At 36.6% G+C, this 24541-nt stretch overlaps 1 protein-coding gene and 1 long non-coding RNA gene across 6 annotated transcripts in view; one reads left to right on the top strand and one right to left on the bottom strand.

The window, feature by feature from the left end:
* PDLIM5 (PDZ and LIM domain 5) overlaps positions 1-24541 on the top strand; it is a 134180-nt gene that overhangs the window by 68288 nt on the left and 41351 nt on the right. Inside the window, exons 5-9 of one of the 5 annotated variants that reach the window (XM_075201605.1) lie at positions 8660-8676; positions 13431-13448; positions 16992-17164; positions 17582-17618; positions 18138-19996. In XM_075201605.1, coding sequence (XP_075057706.1) covers positions 8660-8676; positions 13431-13448; positions 16992-17164; positions 17582-17618; positions 18138-18231 — 339 coding nt within the window. In that variant the 3' untranslated portion in view covers positions 18232-19996. Of the gene's footprint in view, positions 1-8659; positions 8677-13430; positions 13449-16991; positions 17165-17581; positions 17619-18137; positions 19997-24541 lie in introns of those variants that run through there. The other 4 variants (XM_075201581.1, XM_075201588.1, XM_075201597.1 and 1 more) reach the window with 4 other exon arrangements.
* LOC142143636 (uncharacterized) lies at positions 9594-23201 on the bottom strand. Its single transcript, XR_012689557.1, has 3 exons — positions 23157-23201; positions 21703-21783; positions 9594-11057 (listed from the first exon to the last, which is right to left on the bottom strand). It is a non-coding gene; the product is annotated as an uncharacterized LOC142143636 (long non-coding RNA).

Raw genomic sequence — 24541 nt, 5'->3', positions numbered from 1 at the left:
ACTATGCAGGGTGAATTTAAATGTTCAAATGGCTCTCAAGGCGGTAACACACTTACGTATGTAAATATTCTGTTACAAACTAAGTGGGAATCTATGAGCGGGATTTTATATAGATATTTCATGTAAGGGAATTCTGATTACTATTTCTATTTTTTCTTCATTTATGTAGGGTTTTGCTTTTTCATATTTAAGTTATAGTTAGGCTGGGATCACATGAGCATTTAGTGGGCTTTTCCAACATGCAAATAAGGAAAAGTGTGCCAGTGCAGCATGATTCAGAGAAACTTGGTAAAACAGGAAAATATGGCGGTCTGGTAAATCCTCCAAATATTAGTCACAGAGTATCATGTATTTTTGTTTAGAAAGTAAACATGAAATTTAGCTATTTTTTGTTTGTTTTAACCTTATGTAAAGTAAAACTGCAGTGTGTATTTATATCCCCTGACTTTCATAGACGTCCATTTAGGGATGAAAGAATTTCCAGCACTGTTAATTTGTACACGACTTTTCAAAAAAATCAGACCTGGCAGTGTTAGACAACAATAAAAAATAGAATCCAGCCGACTCCTAGAATCCTTATGGTAACATAATTGACACCGGTTCAGTAGTGAGGCACATAATATAAGTTGACATTGTTGGCAAATAGTTGAAATCGGAATAGGTGTGAAAATTCCAGTGTGGGAACAATTCTCGAAGTGGAAATGTAACCTTATAGTTTGCTAATTACAGCAATTAGTCTTTTCTGGACAGTGTATTTATGTCTAATGTGGTGGTTGGCATGAGAAACAAAACTGTATTGTTGAAGTAGTTTTAAATTGAATGAATAAAAGCAAATTATGTTTTTTGTTGAGGTGGAACAGGAGGTACCTCGTGGGGAATTATAATGTATGTTTTTTCTGACGTGAGTGCACAGTACAAACAAATGTCTTAGTGTGTAATACAGTTTTAAGCTTGAAACTAGGGTGCAGCCCAATCCCTGCCAATCAATTATTTAGGCAGAAGATAATTGTAATAACTTATAATTGGAGCTTTATCTCCAGCTCTGAAAATCCCAGGATTAAATATTACCAAGGTAGCTGTATCTTTATGGATCCTCAGTAATTCGGTGCTTTTCCAACTATATCGTAGTCAATTTTATCACGTATGATTTTAATTTGATTAATTGTGGCAACATTTCTTAAAGTATTAAAAACATGCTGGTGGGGTACCCAAAAACTGTTAGGTAACCTTGACAACGACATATATTATCTCACGTATGATATTGCAGATTAAGTATTCATCAAAGTTATGGTTAATAAAAAAAAAAAAGATCTATAAGTAATAAGAAGCCAGGTTAAGTTCAGTATTATACAATACAGTTAATACAGTGTTTACTACCCGAGCATCACTAACTGTATAACCAGGAATGCCTTGTGTATAACATACTCCAGATGTGCCAACGGGAACATCAGATTTATTTGGTTAACTCTTGCAACAAATCAAGAGTCTCCAGTGTAAAAAAAAAAGTTCTAAATGCCCAATGTCTGATTGGGTTACCTTTCCAGGCCAGACAATGTGCTCGTTTATCATAACTCGTGGGATCACAAACAAGCTATCTATTCTAAAGTAGCTGAAAAATTCTACAGCTCCACTTAACCCACACTTTCTATCTGTAGTATATTATTCATATTATTGTATATAAAATGTAGAGATTTTGCTGTTTTTCTATGAGTTTTCTTTTCTTCAGGAGCCTGTACATGTCACCTAATGGTTTTTAGAGCGGCTCAGTGAACTCATATAGTGTTCTCGGTGGGTGGCATAAACTAGTCAGGGCTGACTAGCTTATGCCACAACAGGAGAAAGTACAGCTCCCTGAATAATGGGAACTGTGTTTATTGCCGCGCTCTCTGCTGTTGGGTACAAACATGAATGCAAGCCACTCTTCAGCACTGTGAATTACGCCTCCAGTGCTATACTAACAGCAGGATCACATGGTTGTGCTCACTAGAGTGAGCCTGGCTCCTTCGGATGAGGACTGATAAAGGTATTAAAAATGTGTTCCAGATAGCCCTACATGTGGAATTGCTTAATAGATGAATATCCCCCTTTTAAATAAAATAAATTATTCTACTGCTAGATGAGATGTTCTTGGATATAGTGGCAGCAATCAGCTATAGAATGGACATACACAGAACTCCCAACAACATGATTTTGCTCCACTTTTTAGTTCATGTCGCATACACTTAAAACCCAAGAAAGAGAAAGTGCCTACTTTCATAAATACAAATAATATATGGTTGTTAAAAGTCAAATTTAGAGAAAGGTGGGTTTTCTTTAAAAAACAAAACAAAATAAACCACTCAGCAACTTAAATGGTTTGAAATAAATGTCCATTAGCACCAATCGTTTGGGTGCTTAAACTATATATCATTATGCCTGTCATTGGAGGAAAATTTCCACACAGACTATCAAATAAATTACCCCTCTTGTGTCCCAGTTCTCAAAATATTTAATTTTGGATTCTCTAGTCTTTCAAGACCCATAGATATTTATTAGTCTGTACAAAAGAAAAATGGGCATCTCTATTATTAACATGTACATAGTGACAACATATTCCATAGCGCTTTACAATTTGGGAGCAAACATAGTAACTAAACCAGACTGAGTATTAACATACAGACAGAGGTAGGAGTGCCCTGCTCTGAAGCTTACAGTCTGTAGATAATTGGAGTTAGATAGATGAGGTTAAGTGCCTTATATTGTTCAGTCAGATAGCAAGGATAAAACGTGCTTTGTGTGGCTAAATGATCCAGTCTCACAGCACTGTTGGTCTGGGGGTCAGAGGGTTGTTTGATCATAGAAGGAGAACACATGTAAGTTTTGTGTGAAACTGTGTAGAGGGATGGTCTTCAGGTAGAGTAGCCTAGGGTGGTTAAGACGGTAGTTTGGGAATTTGATAAGCTTGTCGGAAGAGGTGAGTTTTTTCAGGGAATGTTTGGAGGCTAGAGGGAAAGTCTTGTGAGGGCTTCCCACAGAGTAGCTGCATATATATGCACCTACTGACAGAGCGGAACTAGCGAGTTGTGGGCCCAGGTGCAAAAATTTCATTGGATACTGGCCAATGCCATCCCCCAACCCCACCCCCCATCACCATCATGCACGCACACAAAAACAAAAAACGTATAGTATCTTTTTGTTTTTATTTACTTCAAATTTCAAGTATAATAAATATAAACATATAACATGTGCCCCTTCTCCGTCACACTGAGCCCATTGCCCCCTTTATCACACTGTGCCCACCTTCTCCATCACACTGTGCCTACCTTCTTCATCACACTGTGCTGCCCTTCTGCATCACATTGTGCCCCAGGCCCCCTTCTCCATCACACTGTGCCCACCTTCTCCATCACACTGCCTCCCTTCTGTACCACACTGTGCCTCCCTTCTGTACCACGCTGTGGCCACTGCCTCTGTTTCTTTACTTGCCTTTTACCTGACCCTCTTCCTTCTCTTTCTCTTCCTTCTTGATGCTTGTGGCTCCTCTCGTGATGCCATCACTCCCGACATGTTTTTATTAGTATGATTATTTTTTTTACTTAAATGGGCGCAGGCGGTGGTGGCAGTGGATCTGTGCACTGGCCGCACCGCCGGTAATTCCAATTAAATATTAAACAGTAATTTGGGTCAAAACCAATGGTTGTAGAGGTCTTTAACAGCTTAAATAATATCCCAAGTTTTTGTTGTTTTAAATGTGGTTAAGAGTTTATTTATGGCAACCATGCCTATGATTTCATCCTCACTCAGCAAGAACCAACATTTATTCACATTATTATACATTTCTCTTTCTTAGGAGATATGTTATTTATTAGTAGTTCAATATTTTATTTGATTTTGAAGGGGGGGTGGGTTATTTTGTCAGTTTCATAAAGTAAAGTCTCTTGATTTCAACTTTACTGTTGAAATTGTTGTATTGATAATTTTAGAAGAATATCTTTTTTTTTTTTTTTGTTTTTTAAGGGGCAAGATTAACTGTTCATCATATTGCTATTCACAAGAGGCAGTGAAACATAATGTTAAATAAAGGTTTAGGTTGATCACTCAGACCACTTAGTATTATTTTTAGCTGTAGTGAACATTCGAAATAATGTGGCTGTTAGTTTATCTTCCTCATCTTCAAATATACATAGACATTCCTACCAATGCTGGTCTAGTTAGTGTGAAAATTAACTTCACATTATTCTTATTTTAGCCACTCTGAAAATTCTTACTGCTTAGCAGATTACCATGTCTAAGTAACAGATAGGTCATCAGTGGACCAATGGCACAAATATTTGGAGACTTCCATGTCTGACCACTATCTGTGTTCCCAATATACCAGCCATGGGCTCATAAATGTGAGACTACATTTAGCTCACATAAGCATCTGGACAAGGAAATATTTGGTTGTTTTTTTCAAATAAATTGAGGTGAACTAAATAAAATTATGTGCATTCAAATGTCCTGAAACAGACCACCTCCTAAATCAAGGTTAGCTACCATTCCATATATTTCTTAAAGGAATTTCCCATCAATTAATCAATATGTTTGTAGTGTCCTGTACGCATGAAGGTACAGGACAAACTGTTTGCAAACTTTTTTCAGTAAAGAACCAGATATCAGGTTGGTTGCTCACTGATTTTTGCACTTTGTGTATTGTGCCATAGTGGTGGGATTTTGCATTTTAAGATGATCACCTCTGTCATTGGATATGAAGGCTGGTTACACACTACAGGTTTTTTACCTGATTATCCGGCTAATCACACGATAAACTATAGACAGCCTGATAACGCTTTGGTGTGTACGCTCCAACGATTAAAGATGAATCGGCATGCTGATCGTTGGTAAAATCGTTAATGATATCACATAGGTATCGATAGGGAGAAATTTTCTGTAGTGTGTACCCAGCCTTATCTCATCCTGAAAAGCTTGAATAAACTAGTGTAAAACAAAGCATTCATTAAATGAGGGAAAATTTGTGATGGAGAATTACTCCCCTCTTACTGTCATAAATTCATTTGCATACATCATTTAATTAAATGCCCAAGCTATCAACATGTCCCTCGTCCAATATTTCTGCTATATATTTCAAAACCTTATACTTATCTCAGGATGACAATGAAATATCTTTTTTGGGCAAACTCCCTACTTTTTTTCTTTATTATTAAGTAAATTCCATTGCAAAGTGACTAAGAAAATATATCAAAATTGCAGAAGGGTAATAATGCTAATCCTTTACTAAAAGTTTTTTGACAGTCTTTGAGTGAAAAAGAAGTAACTTTGATTTTGTATCCCTCTACATCTCCCCCTTTTGGTGGAATTTGTTCCACTGTGCCGAATGAGCCATGTGTGCTTGTGTCGAATTGACTCCCTGTGAATAACTTTACTCATTTTTTTTTTTCCTTTCCTTTTTTGTTTTTTCCCAATAAGTCTCCCTGTGGTTGTGTGTTAAATAAATAAATATAGCGTATTCCTCCTTAGCAAAGGGAACACTCTTGGTCAGATGAGCATTGTTTTACATTTCTGTGTCTTAGTTTACTTTAAAGGTTGGATTGTTGTGTATTGTGAAATCTTCTCTTGCTGACTTTTTAAACATCAAAATTCTTGCAGTCTGACCCATTGAAATCCTCCTCCATGTTAAAGCGCTTATATTGTGACATGTGACTGTCAAACAGATTGATTAAATTTTATACAATTTATATAACTCTGGACCTATCTTCTCACGTACATTTCTCATTTTTGGAAACCACCCAATGTTTACAAAATGTATCCAGATAAATTAGAATCTCCTTTTCTTGTAAACAGCGACTTAATCACTTTTTCTAACTTCTCAGCCTGAACAGACAATTGTTTATTTCCAGTAATTACAGGCAATAGTGAACCATAACCCTTTCCCTGCCATCCATGTAGGTTTTATTGGCATCAACCTAAATCCTGTATTTCATTGCATTCTCTGTTGCTTCGAACATTAGTGAGCCCAGAGGCACTCGCCTTTTAAATTTTTGAGCAAACGTGCTTATATGTTAAAAAATAAAATTTTTATATAAAATTAAAATTGTAAAAATGTTTTACATACAAGTATTATTTATACACTCTCCTTGTTCATGTATAATGGCCATTAATATGATTTTTTTTTTTAGTATTAATTAAAACAAAGCCATAATTGGCACGAAAAAGAATATACATTTTACTTACTTAGAGCAATAAAATAGATTTATTCCGTATAAAACTAACACAAATGTGGTTAGGTCTCCGGGGTTGCAGTTTAGGTACACCTGTCTGCAAAAAGTTTAAACTTAACTTTTGTAGGCTTGTTCATTAAGCAAGACTCTCTGTGCTCTGTAATCATTTCTATTGCACTTATATTGCAATGCTAATGCAAACTCCATTCATTATAAAGGGAATGGCATTCAGCACTCCTTTATGAGAGTAAATACGGCCTATTTGTTTACTCTCCTGTTATGACTGGGAGAATCCCAGAACAGTAAGTAGGTCACCCTTCTGGATCCCACTCAATCTTGTTAGAGGTGGGCGTTGCTGAGTCATGATACCGCCAGTCATGTTGTCACATACCGCTGCAATTGCTCCTTGGGTCTCCACTCCAAAGGTATAAAAATATAGGCAAATATGAATTAGGTGAATTTTCAGTTGTAGTTTTGCATTAAACTAAAACATGATGTAAACTGTAGCAACAACCAGACATTTTCTTTTCCGTTTCCTAAACTGTACTAGAAAAATGCCAGATTGCTTTCTATGGGGTACAGTTCCTTGTTTCATAAATGACACCCTTTTCAAACTGATGTGTGTTGGACAACTTCAAACTTTGTTTTTGCGTTTAAAAGCAAACATTAAAATGTTAATACAGGTGTAAAGTGAGAGGAAATACATGTATATTAGAACTTTAATCAATGTTCTATAGATACAGGAGACTGCACTATAAAGTGAAATTGGTAGGCTGTTGTATACTCTTTTTTATGTATAAAAAAGCTATACAGTAGTGGAAGTTACTCAATCAATTGTATAGGCTCCTAGCAGGTGCTTGAAAGGGTGGGGTTATTCTGAAAGGAACAAACAGAGAAAAATCACACTGCTATAGCCAGCAAAGGAGCTGCCATTTCTACTTACCGTATATACTCGTGTATAAGCCGAGTTTTTCAGCATACTTTTGTATGCTGAAAAAGGGCACTCGGCTTATACACGGGTGAACTTACCTGGTGTCCGGTCCCTCGGCTTCAACTTCTGCATATGCGTTCCAACACAGGAAGTTCGGCATTTGGAACGCAAACTTGCATTCCAAATGCCGAACTTCCTGTTGTTGGAACGCATATGCGTTCCACTGCCGGGTAAGTGAAAAATCTCTCTCTCTCTCTCTCTCTCTCTCTCTCTCTCTCTCTCTCTCTCTCTCTCTCTCTCTCTCTCTCTCTCTCTCTCTCTCTCTCTCTCTCTCTCTCTCTCTCTCCTTTTTTTTAATTTACAGTGCAATTACATAATGAACAAACAATACAGCCACCATGTTCATACATTTATATCCCTACCCCTTATATACCCCTTTATTTAGGTTAGGTTGTTGCCAATGATTTTATAATCATTTATGAATGTTCCTTGTCATCTACTGTTATTTATGGTTTAGCTAAAAATGATTTCATAGATTGAACCTATCATTTTTATTTAGGTTTTTAAATTAGCGCTCTTTTCCACCCTAGGCTTATACTCGAGTCAATAAGTTTTCCCAGTTTTATGTAGTAAAATTAGGTGCCTCGGCTTATATTCGGGTCGACTTATACTCGAGTATATACGGTATACATTTTTTTGCAGATGTGTGCAACTGAGACTTTTTGCATTTTTATACACAATAAGCTGTGAGTGTAAACCACAAGCAAAAATATATTTACTTGATTTGTAAAGTGCGTGCATTTAACATTTTTAAGTTCCTGTTTAATGCAAGGGGCTACACTGTAGCATAGACCAGAGAGAGCATGTATATTGTATCATGCTATAGTTCAACCAAGAATAATATCCTCTCACAAATGATCAATTTTTAATAGTATCTAAAATACGTGGCTTTTCTGTTGCTGTCCAGCGTATACATATCTCTTGCATTGCAGCCAAGTGAATGTAAGTGAGCCCTTGGATTTAAGCTGCACGCATATCAGACATTTTGGGCCCAGTTTCACAGTTGGACATCAACATCTGAAAGTCAATTGTAATCTTATTTTCCTGGCTCAGGAAGAACTTTACTTTATAAAGTGCATAGCGTTTAGTTTAACATCCTTCTACTCAATCCATACTGCACTGGCAACACTTAAGCCTCCTCCAACTCCCTCCTCTGCATTAAAGCTCATGTTTTAATAAAAACAGTCTATAGTCATATACGTGTAGAACTGAGTGGTTTGTGCAGGTTTTTTTCCTTTGCCAGTGGGTTTCAAATTCTTTCCCAGAAGGTAAATACTTCCCCAGAAGTAAAACTTCTGCAAATCCTGCTGGTTATGCCAAAATGAACATTTCGTGAGTAACCTATTTTTTTCTTTTCATTTTTAAATTCTGTGGCTCACCGCCTGAGTGCCTTTAGAGCATTTAAAACCATTCTGTCCTATAGCAGTTTTTTGCTTCATGTCTACATTAATATTTTATTTTCTTCATACAGGGAGCACCAATGACAAAGTTAGTATATATTTATAAATTCTCATGAACTTGCATGAAAACTGCATGTTTGAAGCATGTTCTTGAGCGTTGGAAGCTTTAATTAGAAGCTAGCATAATGCTGTCAGAGTTTCTTGGAACGATCCACATGTATCACCTTTTCACAAGCCAAAAAGATTTATGTAATAACTTATGGAGGTTCTTGGCCAAGGAATAAAAAAAAAAGCAGAGGTCATAGGTCGAGCCACGTGCATCTAGCCTGAAGTAGAGGAAATTGTAATTGCATGTTTTGGCTCATTTCTTGTGTGTTTATGCAAATGAATATTTAGTAGGCTGAAGAAAAAACTTTGTGAAGTAGCAAATGGAAAATCCTTTCAATGCTTTCTCTAGACTATTTGATGTGCTATGGCAGGGTTCATACAAAGTCAGGACAAAATACAGTAGCAGGCTGTCAAATCTGTACTACTACCTACAGAAAATATTTTACGAACGTGCCAATGTAAAACTTCAATCAAGAAATTGTGGCATGCTATTGGCCCTCCCGTTCACCTACACACATACACACACCATCAACATTTGAAATTGGTGAACTAAATTGATGTCCGCTTTGTATAACAAAGCTGGAGAAAGGGGGGAGCGGCACATTGGTAAAATCTTACTTAGGTGGTAGTGCAGCTTTAAGTGTTATGCTTGGAATGTAGTGGTATAAACTTTGTCTGAATATTGGGAGACTATATGTTGAGTTTCACATTAACATGATGAGCCAGATGATCATGCAACTAAAGCTACAAGTACAAAATGTTGATGTTTACCATTTAATTTTAATGTTTTTGCTTTGTCTAAAATGACTTCAAATGATTCTCATTTTAGCAAATATTTTAATGTTTTTTAGTTTTAAAATCCATTGATGCAAACTTTTTAAAAAAAATACAGTTTCAGGGAAGCTGTTATGCCGCAATTAATAGTGTATGTGTCATGATTAGAGCTGGGAATTTTTTGTAGTATGTTGAAAAATATGTACATATGTGTACAATATCTGGTCAAATATGTAGATAATGTAAATATCAAATGAGCCTTATAGTAGTAATCAAAGTTAAAATGTTCTCATAAGAAATGTCTTCTGGGGGGTCTACATGTTCCCCATTGAGTACTTGGCACACTGACAAATATTGGATATCTAGGGTTCCTTTTTAGAACCGCTTGCAAGTTAATAGAAACTCTTTCACCAACTTCCCCATAAACATATCTTAATTTTTGAGTCACATTTTCGATAATTTCCATAGATTCTTTTAGAGATAGTCCTGAAGTTGCCAAATGTGTAACCATTCGAAGTTTGTACAGGCCACTTTCGGATTATTGAATGCACCCTGGGATTCGTGCACTGACATAGGAGGCTCAGAAGGGAATGATTTTTACTACCAACTTTAACGTTCAAAATGTTCATTGTAGAAGTTCACCGCCTCTATCCAGGTTCCCCCTCTTGTGAGTACTGGTTCTGAGGGCAAAGGTACATCCGTCAAATGCCATTTGTGCTGTTGCAATCGTTGTGGAGCTTTCGCAAAAACCTTTTGTGTTGCCAAACTTCATTTGTTCACTTGGAACTTATTTCTAACTTCTTTGGCAACATGTTGAAGTCCATCGGCCAAGGATGTAAAATGAATCAAGTTGGGCTAGAATACCTGCAGAGCAGTTGCAGCTTTCAGCATATGCAGTGGCATTGATATATAAAATCAGTACCTTCTGTTTGATTACTTCCATAGGCCTCAACACCTTCAGCCCATCATTAATGAACTTTACAATGGTTAGAATGCTTTGTATGCTCTAGAGATTTGGAGTAAAGCACAAATGTCTTTGAAGGAGTTTTAGGGTCTAGTTTACAAAACGATGAGGTTCGCGTTGAAGTGACCCACAGCATCCGTTGTTTTGTCCACTGCAACACATATGACGGCATCTCCTATGTTAACTCTTATGCTTTGCCTGGTTTCTTTGTAGCAGACGTTCAAGTAGTTCTTTTGGAGTGTCAACTTGACTGAACAATTTTCGCTTGCAGTGCTTCTCTAAGAAGGATCGAAATTGTGGCACTTGAACTTTGTACCAAGGGATGTTCATGGCCACTATTGCACAGGCATGTCATTATATAATTCTTTCTAGAAGATGTGGCGTCCTGCTGTACCTGCGTTAACAGCACATGCTTCTTCGAAGAACACTGTTGCTTTTGCCGCCTTGTATGTGTTTTTCCAATGGTGAACATCTTATGTTTCTTTGCCACAAACTTGACAAATGACGAAGGCCTCATCTATTGCAATACATAATTTTATTTACGAATCTAGCGAGGACACGTACAGTGGCAAAGCAGACATACCTTGGATTATCCCTTTAAGTTACTCTTTCAGCTGCCAACGCTGAAATGGAAAAGAAGCAACTGTGAATTCCAAAACAAGCCCAACCCATTCCCCCCCACAAAACCCAAAAACAAACATGACCTATTGTTTGGTATATCCTGACATTTTAACTTAAATAATTCCAAATGTTGATATTTCAAGTCTGGCAAATACAGAAAATCTTTGAATATAGTTTTATGTGTAAAAAGTACAAAAGGCAGTTGTATATAATATTGAGTCAAACCAGTAACTGATAGAAGGGTAGATATTGCCCCTTGTATCAACTCACAGCACCCAAGATACAGGCTAACCAATCCTGACACCTCTCAAGAGAGTGAAGTGTAACTTTATTTCTACCAACTATTAATTAATGTTTGCAGATTACCCAAACTCCTCCGTGGAGCGATCTGCATTCAATAATTCTAATTCTAATCCTAGCAACTCCCAGATTCCCCTAGCTTGTAATTTAATCATGTTTTATATCAAGTTTATAACGTGTTACCCCAGTCAATGTCTGATTAATCTACCTAAATGCCGTCTCCTCATGCGCCGTGCCTTTTATAGCAGGGATTGCTCAGAATTTACTTGCAGGAGCCAGAAGGGGAGGGGCAGAACCAGGCACGCAGGGTGTGAGGCTGGGGCGAGGTCAGCAGTTAAAGCAACAGGAACTACTACTTTGTAGAGAGCTGCACATGACCAGGAGATACTGTGATTGTGGCTGTAAGTCAAGGGGCTCTCTTGATTCATGAGCCCGTGTGCACTGCACAAGCTGCATGCATCCATAGTAGTCTGGCACATGCACTTAAAAAAGGGCAAATATGCTGCAATGCAAAAGCATCCCAGCATCCCCTGCTCGTGCAGTGTTCTCGAAAAATCCCCTCTCAAATCTCTTCCTCTTGGTGCATTGTTTCCACTGTGCAGACTGTGCGCATGGGTTGTTTAAAATGACATGACAATGGTCAATTGCTTAAGACATGACTTAACTCATGACATAAGAACAAAGCAAAAACATTAGGATTTATGTTATTCCACCATAAATGTGTAAAATACAAATATTTTAAATATATGTAAAATAAATTTCAAATAGAACTACTATTATCCTACTTGGTTTACAAGCAACTAAATAGCCAGGGAAAATGTAATTAGGTAAAACTCCCAGCTTTAGTCATGTTTTATCTGTAGTTTTTATTAATTTAACAATAGAAAGTAATATTAAGATTTGAGAGTCCTATAAGTAATGTATGGATTTTTTGTAAAACATTTAATTTAATTTGAATATTACATCCGGTGTCAAGTAGAATTATTTTGGTGCATTTTACCAGATTAATGTGTGTTACTATATATTTTTTTCTTTCCTGGGGGGAAAGGGGGGGGGGGTTGCCTGCTGCACAATGAACTCTTAAAGGCAAAAGCTACACGTTACAGTTTTGGGTCAAATTAGATGAACTAGAATCCATTTTAAAATCTTGCATGCCTGCAGTGCGTCAGACATGGGGAGATCCTATCTCCTTTTCAGATGGAACTTATTCACACTAACAACCACAGACAAGAGCCACCCAAATGTTTAATTTTGTTGTAATTGGAATTTAATTACTTAATTTAATTCAGTAAGCTGAAATCCTTTACACCAAAATACAATTGTGAGTTTTAAACAAATCTTAAAGATTACACTTGAGGACATGGCACCATCTACTGGCTAAATATTATAAAACACAAAAGTGCACATTTAATTATTTTTTTGTTACATTTATTGTTTACCTTAATCTTTGTACATTAGTTAGTAAACCTATACTTGTACATTTTATGATGAAACATAAGGAATTTATAAAAACGAAATTAAATCGCACTATATTCCTTATTAAATTGCTAGTTGTATACAAACTGCTAACACATTGAGCATGTGTTGTGTTTTTGACATATTCTTGCTACATGTATGTTTCAGTTATACAATGAACAGTAATGTCAGAGTTGTGTGTGTGTGTGTGTGTGTGTGCGTTTGTGTTTATATAAACATTTATACCATGACCAGAAAAGTACTTGAACAACGACAAATGCATATCTCCATTCAAGACTAGTGTAAAGTGCTTTTATTTTGTCTTGTTTTCTCTTATACTATTCTGCACATGTAACGAATTGTAAAGAAATAATTAAGTAGCCGCAAAAACACAACAATCTGTAAAGTTCTGGAGATGAGGCTACAAAATTTCAATTGTTCACTTATCAAGCAAAGGGACTTTTTTTTTTTTTTTTTTTAAAGCGGATGATTCTGGAGATATTCATACACATTTGTCACGTTTGTATGTTTCTGGGATATGAATACAAAACATATTATTTGCCCTTTTCATCTTTTCTTTTCTTTGTTCCCTTTCTTCACCTTCTTCCATCTGTTTAAAGGAAAATTCCACCAAAACGGTATGAAAAATAAAAGAGAACAAAGATTTTTGAAGTGTTTGCAGATATTCTAGACCAAGGGTTCATAATCTATAGGTCAGGGCCGAAATGGGATCACATCTAGGATGGATTTTGATGGGTTTTTTTTGTTTTTTTTTTGCAAACCTGTAGTTGATTAAAAACTTAAAAATGTTTTTTTTGCTTGTTTTCTTTTTGGAAAAATGCACTATTGTCTTATAATTCTTTGTATTAATGTAACTAGTTTGCCGATAGAATAGAAAATCCATTTTTAATTTGTGAAACAGATTTGATTTTAATCTGTGTCCTAGCCAGTAAAAGCTCGTTTACACTGGTCTGCTGTTAATACTGCCTCAGTATCTAAAGCCTGAAAACTACAAAAATAGAGTGAATTGTTTCTTGTGAGTTCATTCCCACTATTGTATTTGAAATTTTAGAACACTGCACAACATTTCTTGTGTTAGCATGTATTTTTGTACAATAGATTATATTGGTAACAAACATAATGAGTTAAAGGGAATGGTAAATGCATTTTAAACGCATCACTAAATCACATGTTAGATTTTCATGCAGTAATGAACAAGCCCTAAAGGGTAAGAACGCTTGTTTTAGAGAATTTTGAAAATGCAAGTACATTAGTCCATATTGCTGCCATCTAGTGGCTGCAGTATTACATTGTCAATGTAGTATAATTGTTTTGAAAACAAGATTGCACATACTCTAGAAATATATATATTTTCTTGTAATTATATAAATTTTTAATGTCATGTCTTAATCTTTTCTATACCATACCATACATTTTTTATTTTATGGGATAATAGTGGGCTTGGATCTACCATAGTGTCATTTGGCAGAGAATGAACAATCCCACAACACAGAATCCGTGTAACATATCTCTCTGGCAATAGCATAGATTTGATCCATTTTGAGCAATCTATGGAGTAAACTAATTGTAATTCAGCCAAACCAATAGCTAAGAAGTTATGCTGGGAATTACTTTTATTTATTAACTAGTTAAGTGAGTTTTATATTGTGGTTGCACTGTAAATTAGAAATATATAGATTATTTTTTTTACAGTTCTCTATATAAAAGACAAGATACTGCACACAGATACTTGTGAAACTTAAGATGCCTGTAGTATCTTAAGCCTACCATTCCATTGTCGTAACCTCTCCCCTGCGCTCCTTATTCCTCTTGCGCCTTTTACAGAAACTCCAAGTATTCCTCACCCTCATTCATCTCCCCCTCCTCCTACCACCCACTCTTGTTTATCCCTGCCTTCATATTATATTTTTTGTTCCCGTATACTAACTCTCCATTATGTATCTGCCCCCTCCCTTTCAGATTGTAAGCTCCCACGATCAGGGCCCTCTTACCTCATGTCCTCCTCTTGTTACCTTTGCCTTCAGCATACCCGCCTCATTTTGCCCCCTCCCAACTGGGCTCCTGCCCTTGGTCTCAACATCTGCCTTGCCTTCGCACCTCAATTACTGGCTCTGATCCTGTTAGTGGTTCTCTCACTTCTGGGTACAGGTTCAGCTTGCTCTAGTTCATTGCCTCACCTTCATAGCTGTGTTGAGAGTTTTACTACAGCGGGTTTAAGGTACTGTCCTGTAATGCTATGCTCTCTGTATGGTGCTACAGACCCTTTGTGTTGCCCTATAATTAAAGATAATAATAATTTGGTACAATCTCTTGAAATGTATGTGTATATTTTTCCCGATTTAATGGGGAACAACATATGTGTACTCTTTCTGTGCCCTTTACCTGTATGAGACCTGAAATAAAAGCAGAAATGACCATTTTGAAAGCAAATGTTCATCTAATGGCGTACCTCAAATGCAAGTAGATCCATTATGTGACAAAGTATATACAAACATTTGCACATTTATATGTAAATCCTCTCATAGTGTAACTTGACAGGTGTGATATGGGAGCTCTGCAGGGCTTGTTTTGATTGTGTTTTGTTTTTTTATTATTTTTTAAACATTTTATTTAGTTGGTTTTTTTTTATATAGATTTATCACTTTTGGGGACAGAGGTTTGATAAACTTTTCTCATTGATAGTGCCCGACAATTTTGCAGATTTTTGCTGTACATCAGTGTAGGGATCTTTCCTGCAAACACACTGGTTTGAAGGGCTTGAAAACCTTGTAGCTAGCTCTCTTAGCTAATGTATTTTGTGATGTGTAACTCCAAGCACAATGGGTCACAAGTACAATATATGCACATAGCTATATATGGATGCAGGATGTGTGCATGTGTAGTGTCTGTGTTGCACCAAGACACATAATTAGTCATGCTAACACATTTGTGCGTAAACATATATCTATGTACCCACAACAGGGCCAGAATTATGTGAAAACCCCTTCTAATTAATTAGTGTGTTTGGCCATTTCAGCCAAACCAATAGCTGAGAGGTGCATAAAATCAGGTATACAGCCATGCAATCTCCATAGTGACTTTCAGGTGGCACTGTCGTAGAATGCCACCTTTCCAACCAGTTTATCAACTGTCTGCCCTGCTAGAGATGACCCGTTAAACTGTAAATGTTGTTGTGAAGTGGACATCAACAACTCTGCAAGTGAAGTGGTAGTCCACTCAAACTCACAGAATGGGACTCCAGCGTGCTGAAGCGCATAGTGCGTAAAAATAGGCTATCCTCAGTTGCATCACTCACTGCCAATTTTCACTACTTCTACTGGCAGTCTGACATACAAATCTGGCTTTAGTGGAATGCAAATATCTAACCTTCTATTCCTTAAAGTCATAGGGTTGGCAGAATAAATCTAATTAAGTTATTAAAATATGGGCAGGTAGTATTTAATACTAATTTTATTATGCTTCTAATGTTTTGTTATAATCATTTTAGACACAATTTAGAATCTTAAAGAAACTTTTACAAGAGGACAAGGAGCTGAGGATAGGAAACGGGAGGTAAAGAGGGCCCTGCTCGTGAGCGCAACATTCCAGAGGGGCAAGGAAACAGACAGTTGGGGGGGTGGGAAATGAGTGGAATGGGCAGATGGAGCATGAGGAGGGAGTTGTTTTAGGATGGGGCGGGGTAGGCCAGAATGAAACTTTTGTTTTTTATTACACAAATTATAATATAGTTAATTCTATGTTGTATTCCTTCTGTGATTATTATTATTATTATTATTATTATTATTATTATTATTATTGTCAATGTCAATAAATCAACTTTATTAATGTATTTCAGCTTTAATGACCCTTTCAAAGTTGTATTGCTTGTTTAACCAATTTTATTTGATGATGCATTTAATTTTAATGTACCAACTATTTTATTGTTTTATTGGAGTGTAATAAATTACTTTTATAGCAGTTTCTCAAATCTGGACAGAATCTGTGAAATTGTGGACTTATTCACAAGTCCTAAAGTACAAAGGAATTTGTGTAGGTTAGCAATATAATGTTGTGATTATTTTTAATATCATTGGTTCTATTGTAATGATGATATATTTAACTGTGAATCTCTGGGTAAAAACTAATGTTCCTGTTTGTCCCTTTTTTTTTTTTTTTTTTAGCCCTCCTCGAAAACACATTGTGGACACTGAAACAGACTTCCACCACACGCATGGTTTTAGTGATACCAGCAAGACGCGCCTGATAGACAATACTGAAGACTGGCATCCACGCACCGGTACCACCCAGTCACGTTCTTTCCGTATCCTTGCTCAGATGACTGGCACTGAACACAGTAAGTATTTCCAGTGTTTTAGTTTTGTTTTTTAACCAGCTAATTTGTTTCTTATCAATACCTGTATATAAGTATAGACAGCTAAGTAACAAGAAACAACTCTGTTACCCTCTGTGATATCTCTGATATCTGCACATTGCATATTGTGTTTTTATCAAAGACAAAATGGACACTTAAACATTTAGGGGATCATGTTGAGTGATGCAAATTGTGTCTTCGCCGTATAATACAGGTTTCTAGGTCTGTGCTTGTGCACAAAGCACTAGTTTCAGAACTCTTGCATTGTGCACTTTTGCAGAAGTGCAAAAATGTATTATACGCCATTTGCTCAGAACTCAATATGACCCCCTTAATGTGTTATGTAGATCTAGCTCTAGCATCTGGTGTTTAAAAATAGTTGTTTTTTTTTTATTACAGTGACTGAACCAGAGCCCGAAAATGTGAAAAAGACTCAGTAAGTTTAATTTCCATTTACTTATTTAACATTTTAAAGCAAGACATCCACCTGTAAGCTTCCTTCAAAATTGCTTTGTCCAAAATGTCCATAAATGTAAGTGGGCTTCTTTCATTGTGGTATTGCTATTAGTTTACATACTAATTTAGAACTGCATGGATTTGTGTTTGGTTGTTTTTATTTTGTTTGTTGATGTGGTTTTTTTTTATAAATATAGTTTACTACTCAGAAATATATCTACTGAGTATCTATCGTGTGTGTGTGTAGTCTTAAGGCTTCTGGTCCTATTGGCTTGTTGTCGTTGTTGTGTTAATTGCTTTGTGTTGTGATTTATTTATTTTTACATTTGTTATTTTTGCATCTTTATTCTTAAGTACCTGTGATTTGGGAATGTAGTGTGCCACAAAAATGGAAAACTTTGCATGATAAAATGCAAATGCTGCGTGAGTTTATATTTTATCTATCGCAGTTTTTCCTTTCCTTATTTTTTGTCTTTTTCTATCCTTTCTCTCTTTGTAGGGAAAAGGTTCCTGTGCAAATCATTAGTCCAAAATATACAAAATTACGTGACTGGCACCATGGTGTTTCAGCCAGGGTTTTAAATGTGCTTTGATTCTTTGCTTCTCTCAAATGTTCAACTCCTTGTCTGTTTTACTTTTCTCTGCTTTCCATTTTAATGCTGCATTGCAAGATGAACATTTTTTGAGGGTTTTTTTTGTTTGTTTTAATTTGCTACACGAAGACAGTACAATAAGCATTCTTTTGCCTTCTATAAAAAAAAATATTCAAATAGTGAGTGAAACAGGTTTTTGTAATACAAGACACCCAGGAATAGAGCAATACATGACAAGCTGTTTCTATTGGATGATTAACGTGTTCTTGCCATAGAACAGCTAAGAAACCCTATCAACTTTTATGGTCAAAACTGTAAATTTGCAGACAATATCAGCATTGCGACTCTTAGATGATTATGTATTAGCTTTAATAATGCCAGAAACTGAGAAGAGGATGGTACCTGTAAATGTTCATGGTTTATGTAGATGTTATAATGTAGAAAAAGCACTGATTGGTTCAAAGAATGTGTAATCTGAGCTAATGATGCCAAAATGTAGTCAGGTTTCCATCTAGGGTATTTGCAGTACGAATAATAATTCATGAAGATTGATTTCAAAATGTGAAGTAAAAGGAGATGACGGTGCTGCCACGACAATGCAGCTTTGTCACTGGTTCTGGAAGTAAATAATGGATGTGACAATAATTTTGTGGATTTCATGAAAGTGTAATAGACCTCATGGGAAATTTTATAATAAATATATATATCTACTATATAAATGCCTAGTGGCGTGTGTGTAAAAAAAAAAAAAACAAGCTGCAGCGCCACCTGCTGGGCAGAGTTATACATTGACCTATATATTTCTTGAAGGAGAAGTGACAGTTGGCAGTGGTTGGTGGTTGCCGGGGGTGACAGTGGGGAGTTTTTAACACCTTAAGTAGCTTGATGAAGGATGTGGAGATGAAGATGAAGGATGAGGTGATGGAGAAAAATGATGAGGTGGTGACATGTGGACAAAACCACGTTAAAAAAGGGCGCTTGCGTCGGGAAGTAACGCTCTTCCCCTGAGGAGGCCTGGGCTAGGCCCAAATGCATGACAAGAACCTTTTTAACACCTTAAGTAGCTTGATTTGACTAGAATGCATGAGTATCATGCACGGGTTAACTTGTGTATATATATATATATATATATATATATATAATCTCAATGATCGTAAAGGTACCCCTATTTATTTGGACATGCTTACTCTTTATTTTATTACATGAAATCATTGATGTTTTTAAGTAGAGACAATGATTTTTTTAGGCCTAATAGTGAAATCTGAGATGTATTATTTGTTTAGGTCACTTTTGTCAAAGAATTGAAAGAAAATGGAGTGTGTTTTTATTTTCGCTAATTCAAAATGCTACCAATAGTTTATTGACGATAGACGTATGGATTTAACAAATATTTGGGGTGAAGAACTGATTCTGTTTTTTAAATGTCTAGCTCTACAAACATAAGCATGTTTTCTATTTGTACATATTTTCAATATTATATAATGCTCAAGCTTTGGTTTGTGTAATGTATACTTAAATTATTTAAAAACAAATCTGGTGCTATTAAATTACTTAATTTCCAAAGCAAAGAAATGTAACTGCTAGCAGTTGGTGCTAGAAGCAGTTCTATTTCTTTTTCAGTTGTGTGTTCTAAATAGACATCCTCTTTTGAGTAGCTGTTGTTTAACAAGCATCTTTTAGGTAATCCTGATGTAATATACTGTATCATATAAATATATATTTATTTTTTTTGCTTTGGAGTTATAAATAAAATATATTTCCTGGTTTCCTGTGTGTACAGTTTTATTGTTTACCAATATTTACCAATTAATGTTTATATTTATGTATATTTGATATAAAACAATATTTGCACTGAAAATGATTTACAGAACTGTACAATATAAATTTTCATATTTGCAGCTGTCCCTGGTGTGAATTTACTCTTGAAGTACACCCTACAGGCAGGTATTTGATTTGTAGTCTTACACTTCAACAGGGCAGGGAGTTTAATCTAGGAAAAGAGGAGATCCACTTTGCAAATTTAAATATTGTCATAATTATAGCTGATAGGGTGACAATGTGTTATGGTTTCCCCAGAACAGTTCCAATTTTGGCTGATTATAAGGTTTAAAAGAGAAGGTCACAAATATTTTGCAATTCATGTCCCTCAATACGTTGACTTGCAATTGTAAAAACAAGCATATATATTTATTAGTGACCAAACGACTTGTGAGGTGGAGATTTCAACATAAATTGATTTTCAGAAATAGTAGTCCTGGCCTTGGAAATCCACATTTAACAGGATTTGGCTGGAAGACTACTGTATTCAGGGCCAGATTAACCATAGGGCTAACTGGGCCTCGGGCATCCAAGGGGCCCATGAAAGTGCTCAACAGCAGTATTGATCGTTCGGGGGCAGGGGCACCCCCGGCGCGATCAATGCTGCTGAGCACTTTCACTGCGGTCCTTCCCCGGCGCGCTGTAGTCTCCTTACTGAGGAGATCTCGTGAGTCTCATTCTCACGAGATCTCCTCAGTAAAGAGCGTACAGTGCGCCGGGGAAAGACTGCAATGCCAGGAGAAGGAGGTAAGTGTCTTGGGGGCGGCTCGGCTCACCGGGGGGCCACACGGGGGAATGGAGGCCCCCTTAGCCCAGGGGCCTCCATTCCCTTAATCCGGCCCTGACTGTATTACAGCTCTCTAAGGCCACATACTCTGGGATGGTTTTTAAAATACATTTTACATTATTATTTGTTAAGTTTGTAAAACACATGTAAATGAGTGTTACATAAGTAATAATTGACTAGTGGCATTTTACTTAAAAGGAAAAAGTAATGGTAAAAAATGACACAATTTATTTATTTTGCTGTGTTTAAATGCATCAGGAAGCCTATAATGATCTCTAAAATGCAATTCATAAAGCTTATCAAACGCATTCGTAAAGAACGAAGATAGGCATAACAACCTCATATAATAGTATTAATAATAATAATGTGTTTTTGTTCGGTTTTTTTCTAATCACCCCTTTGTTTTATTGAAAGACAGGCCAAGTCTTATTATACCAGGATTAAAATAATTTGTGAAATTGAGCAATATATTCAAGATCATTTAATGTATATGGATTTGGGGGGGGGGGCACTTTTTTTTAATCCCAGTAATGCTTTGCATAAATTACACTTTTTTCCTCTGCAATTGTGGACATAATGGAAGACTTCTTTTATACCTAGGGAATGCCACGTAGTAAATGGAGAGATCAGGTAACTACCGACATAATGCACTTATCCCACACTTTTCACTGCTTGCAAAGAAAAAAAATCCCCAAAAAACTGCATATAACCAATTTGAAGGATTTGTACCTAATCTAAAATGTAAGCTAATTCATTTAAATCACATGGAACACTTCTCCCTCTTGTTTTTACCACCATGCCACTGATAATTTTCTAAAAATGTGTATGTTTTAATAAAGTACAAAATTCTGAGTCCTAACACTCACTTTTTATATTTAGTTATCCTTGTTCAGTTTTTTCTCTCCCAGCGACGTCCAGGTGGACCTGTGTTGTGGTTAGAAGAGTGCCTGCCATGACATTTAGAAAAGAAAAAAAAAGAAAGTTAAATCCTAACTTTAGTTTACAATTCTGAACACACAATGCCATTCCTGATTTATTAAAAAAAAAAATCCGCTTTTAGACTGCCCTTCCTTCTAGGTCAACTTAACCGGCAGAAGTTCCTGTGACCCTTACTTACCTTGGGATCGCTCAGAGCCAATGCACGTTAAGCTGGCAGCTCATCTCAGGAAGTATCACGGTCTGCAAGCATGTGCCAGTAAATGGGATGTTCACACTCACATTAATCCTCATGAATATTTATACCCACCCAGAACAGGGCTAAATTCATACATCCATGCTTAAAGGTACATGGAGAAGATACTATACAGCTGCAACATTCAGAACATATAAATAAACATATGTTATCTGTTCGTTGTGTTGGTGACTGGTACTCTTAAAATGGGAATGACAGTTTGCCTTAGACCACTGATTACAGGCATGGAAAAGTATGTCCAACTACAGAAAAATATTCTAGCTGCATCTTTTTTTCTGGAGGAAGCTTTCACTTTCCCTTAAGGTTTCATCCACTCGCTCTCCTATGATATATAGCACTCCATGCCACATCCCTATTTCTCAATAAAACCTTCTTGTGTACATATTTCATGTCTGCTTTGATGTTTAAAAAATGTTATCCGTTACATTTTAGTAAAGCGCTGGATTTACTTTAAACAAAAAAACGTGCTAATAGGCAGCAGTGCATAATAGCTATGGTAACTTATGGTACTGTAACCTTTTTTAATCTTAAATCAAAGCATATAATTGCAATCTAGTCAAATACAGTTTTGTTTCACTTGGAAAGAGTAAGAGGAATTGCAATAAATTTTGTTTTCGGATTGGCAGCCACATATGAGTTTGATGGGCTGTCACTGTTAGAGATTAGCACAGTTGCAGAGCAATAAGCCGTTAAGCAGAGGTGCAAAGTTAAATGGATACAATCTAAAAGTGTTGCTTTTGCATAGCCATTCCACACTGTATTTGTATATTTGCATTTCACAGAATTTAAAGTCTTGGAATAGTGCTAGGACAGCATCTATCAACTCATCCTGCTGTGTGGTTGGTGTAGGACGAGAAACACTTAAGCCACATCCCAGTGTCAAAATGTGAAAATATTTTACAGGCAAATTCGTAATAAGGTGTGTTTGTGTGTGTGTGTGTATGTATGTATACATGTATGTGTGTATGTGTGTGTATATATATATATATATATATTGTAACAAAAGGAGGCATTTAGCTGGCAATATACAGAGAAAGCAGGGAAGTAGAGTAAAATATTTGTGCAGTAATGCACCTAGAGTGAAGACTTATGTATGAAAAGCAATAGTTTAAATTTGGTTAAACTTACATGATCTGAAATCCTTCCTCTCAGCAAACAGACAGGGCGTGTGTGGTTGTGCAAACAGAGGCAGTGATGGGTGTTTTCTTTTAAAGAGAAGGTGGGTGTGTCACCTGTCCATCAAGCTAAGGCTGGGGGAGGAGCATCATGTATAAAAGCTTGTTTGTTTCATTTGTTCAGAGAGACCAATGCTGGGTGAGCTGGCTGGTCCTGAGAGAGAGCTGGACTATGTATAGCTAGTGTTCAGGGTCTCCATGATTGCTGTACAAGTATACGGTGTCAAACATTTACCATCCTGACAATAAAGCACCATAAAAAGGAAGTTGTTGTTCGCGTGTGCTTCTGCAGTAGCGGGCTCTTGCCACAATATATATATATATATATATATATATATATATATATATATATATATATATATATATATATATCACTATTACACTGGTAACCTTGGGCGATGCACACACGGACATCAGTCACAGATATAAACCAAATTAAACACAATGCTTACTGAGTGGGACAGGGTTCAGCTTGTACTTTAACCCTCTAGTAACATTCACACCCACTGTCATGCATAATTTACAACCATAGAGAACATGAGAATTTCACAAGCTCTTCCATCTAGTTATTACAAAATAGGGGCTAATATACAAAATATGTCATGGGAATTATCCTTACCAAGATCCAATGGAAGATAAAAAAAAATTCTGGACATTAATCAGATTTTACAGCTATACTTCTGGTATAAATATCACCATGTGCCTAATATTGTGTAGGTCCCCCTTGTGCTGCCAAAACAACTCTTGCCAGTCGAGGGTAGACTCCACAAGACCTCTGAAGATGTTCTGTGGTTATCTGGCACCAAGATGTTAGTAACAGATGCTTTACATCCTGTATGTTGCAAGGTGGGGCTACCATGGCTCAGACTTATTTTTCCAGCACATTCCCCAGATGCTCACTCGGATTTGGAGGCCAAGGCAACAAATTGAACTCCTTTGTCATGTTCCTCAAATCATTCCTGAATTTATTTATTTTTGCAGTATGGCAGGCCGCATTACCTTACTGAAAGAGGCCATTGCTATCAGGGAATACTGTTGCCATGAAGGGGTGTACTTGGACTGCAACCATGTTTAGTTAGGTGGTATGTGTCAAAGTAACATCCACATGAATACCAGAATCCAAGGTTCACTAGCAGAATGTTGCCCAGAGCATCACACAGCCTCCGCCGGCTTGCTTTCTTACCATAACTGTGGTGCCATATATTCCCCAGGTAATCAATGCACACGCACCCAGCCATCCACATGATGTAAAAGAAAATAACGTGCTTCATCAGACTAGGCCACCTTCTTCCATTGCTTCATGGACCAGTTCTTGTGCTCATGTGCCCATTGTAGGCG

The sequence above is a fragment of the Mixophyes fleayi genome, chromosome 1 (assembly GCF_038048845.1).
Source record: "Mixophyes fleayi isolate aMixFle1 chromosome 1, aMixFle1.hap1, whole genome shotgun sequence".
NCBI classification, from domain to species: Eukaryota; Metazoa; Chordata; class Amphibia; order Anura; family Limnodynastidae; genus Mixophyes; species Mixophyes fleayi.
This window is presented reverse-complemented; position numbering and strand designations above follow the sequence as displayed.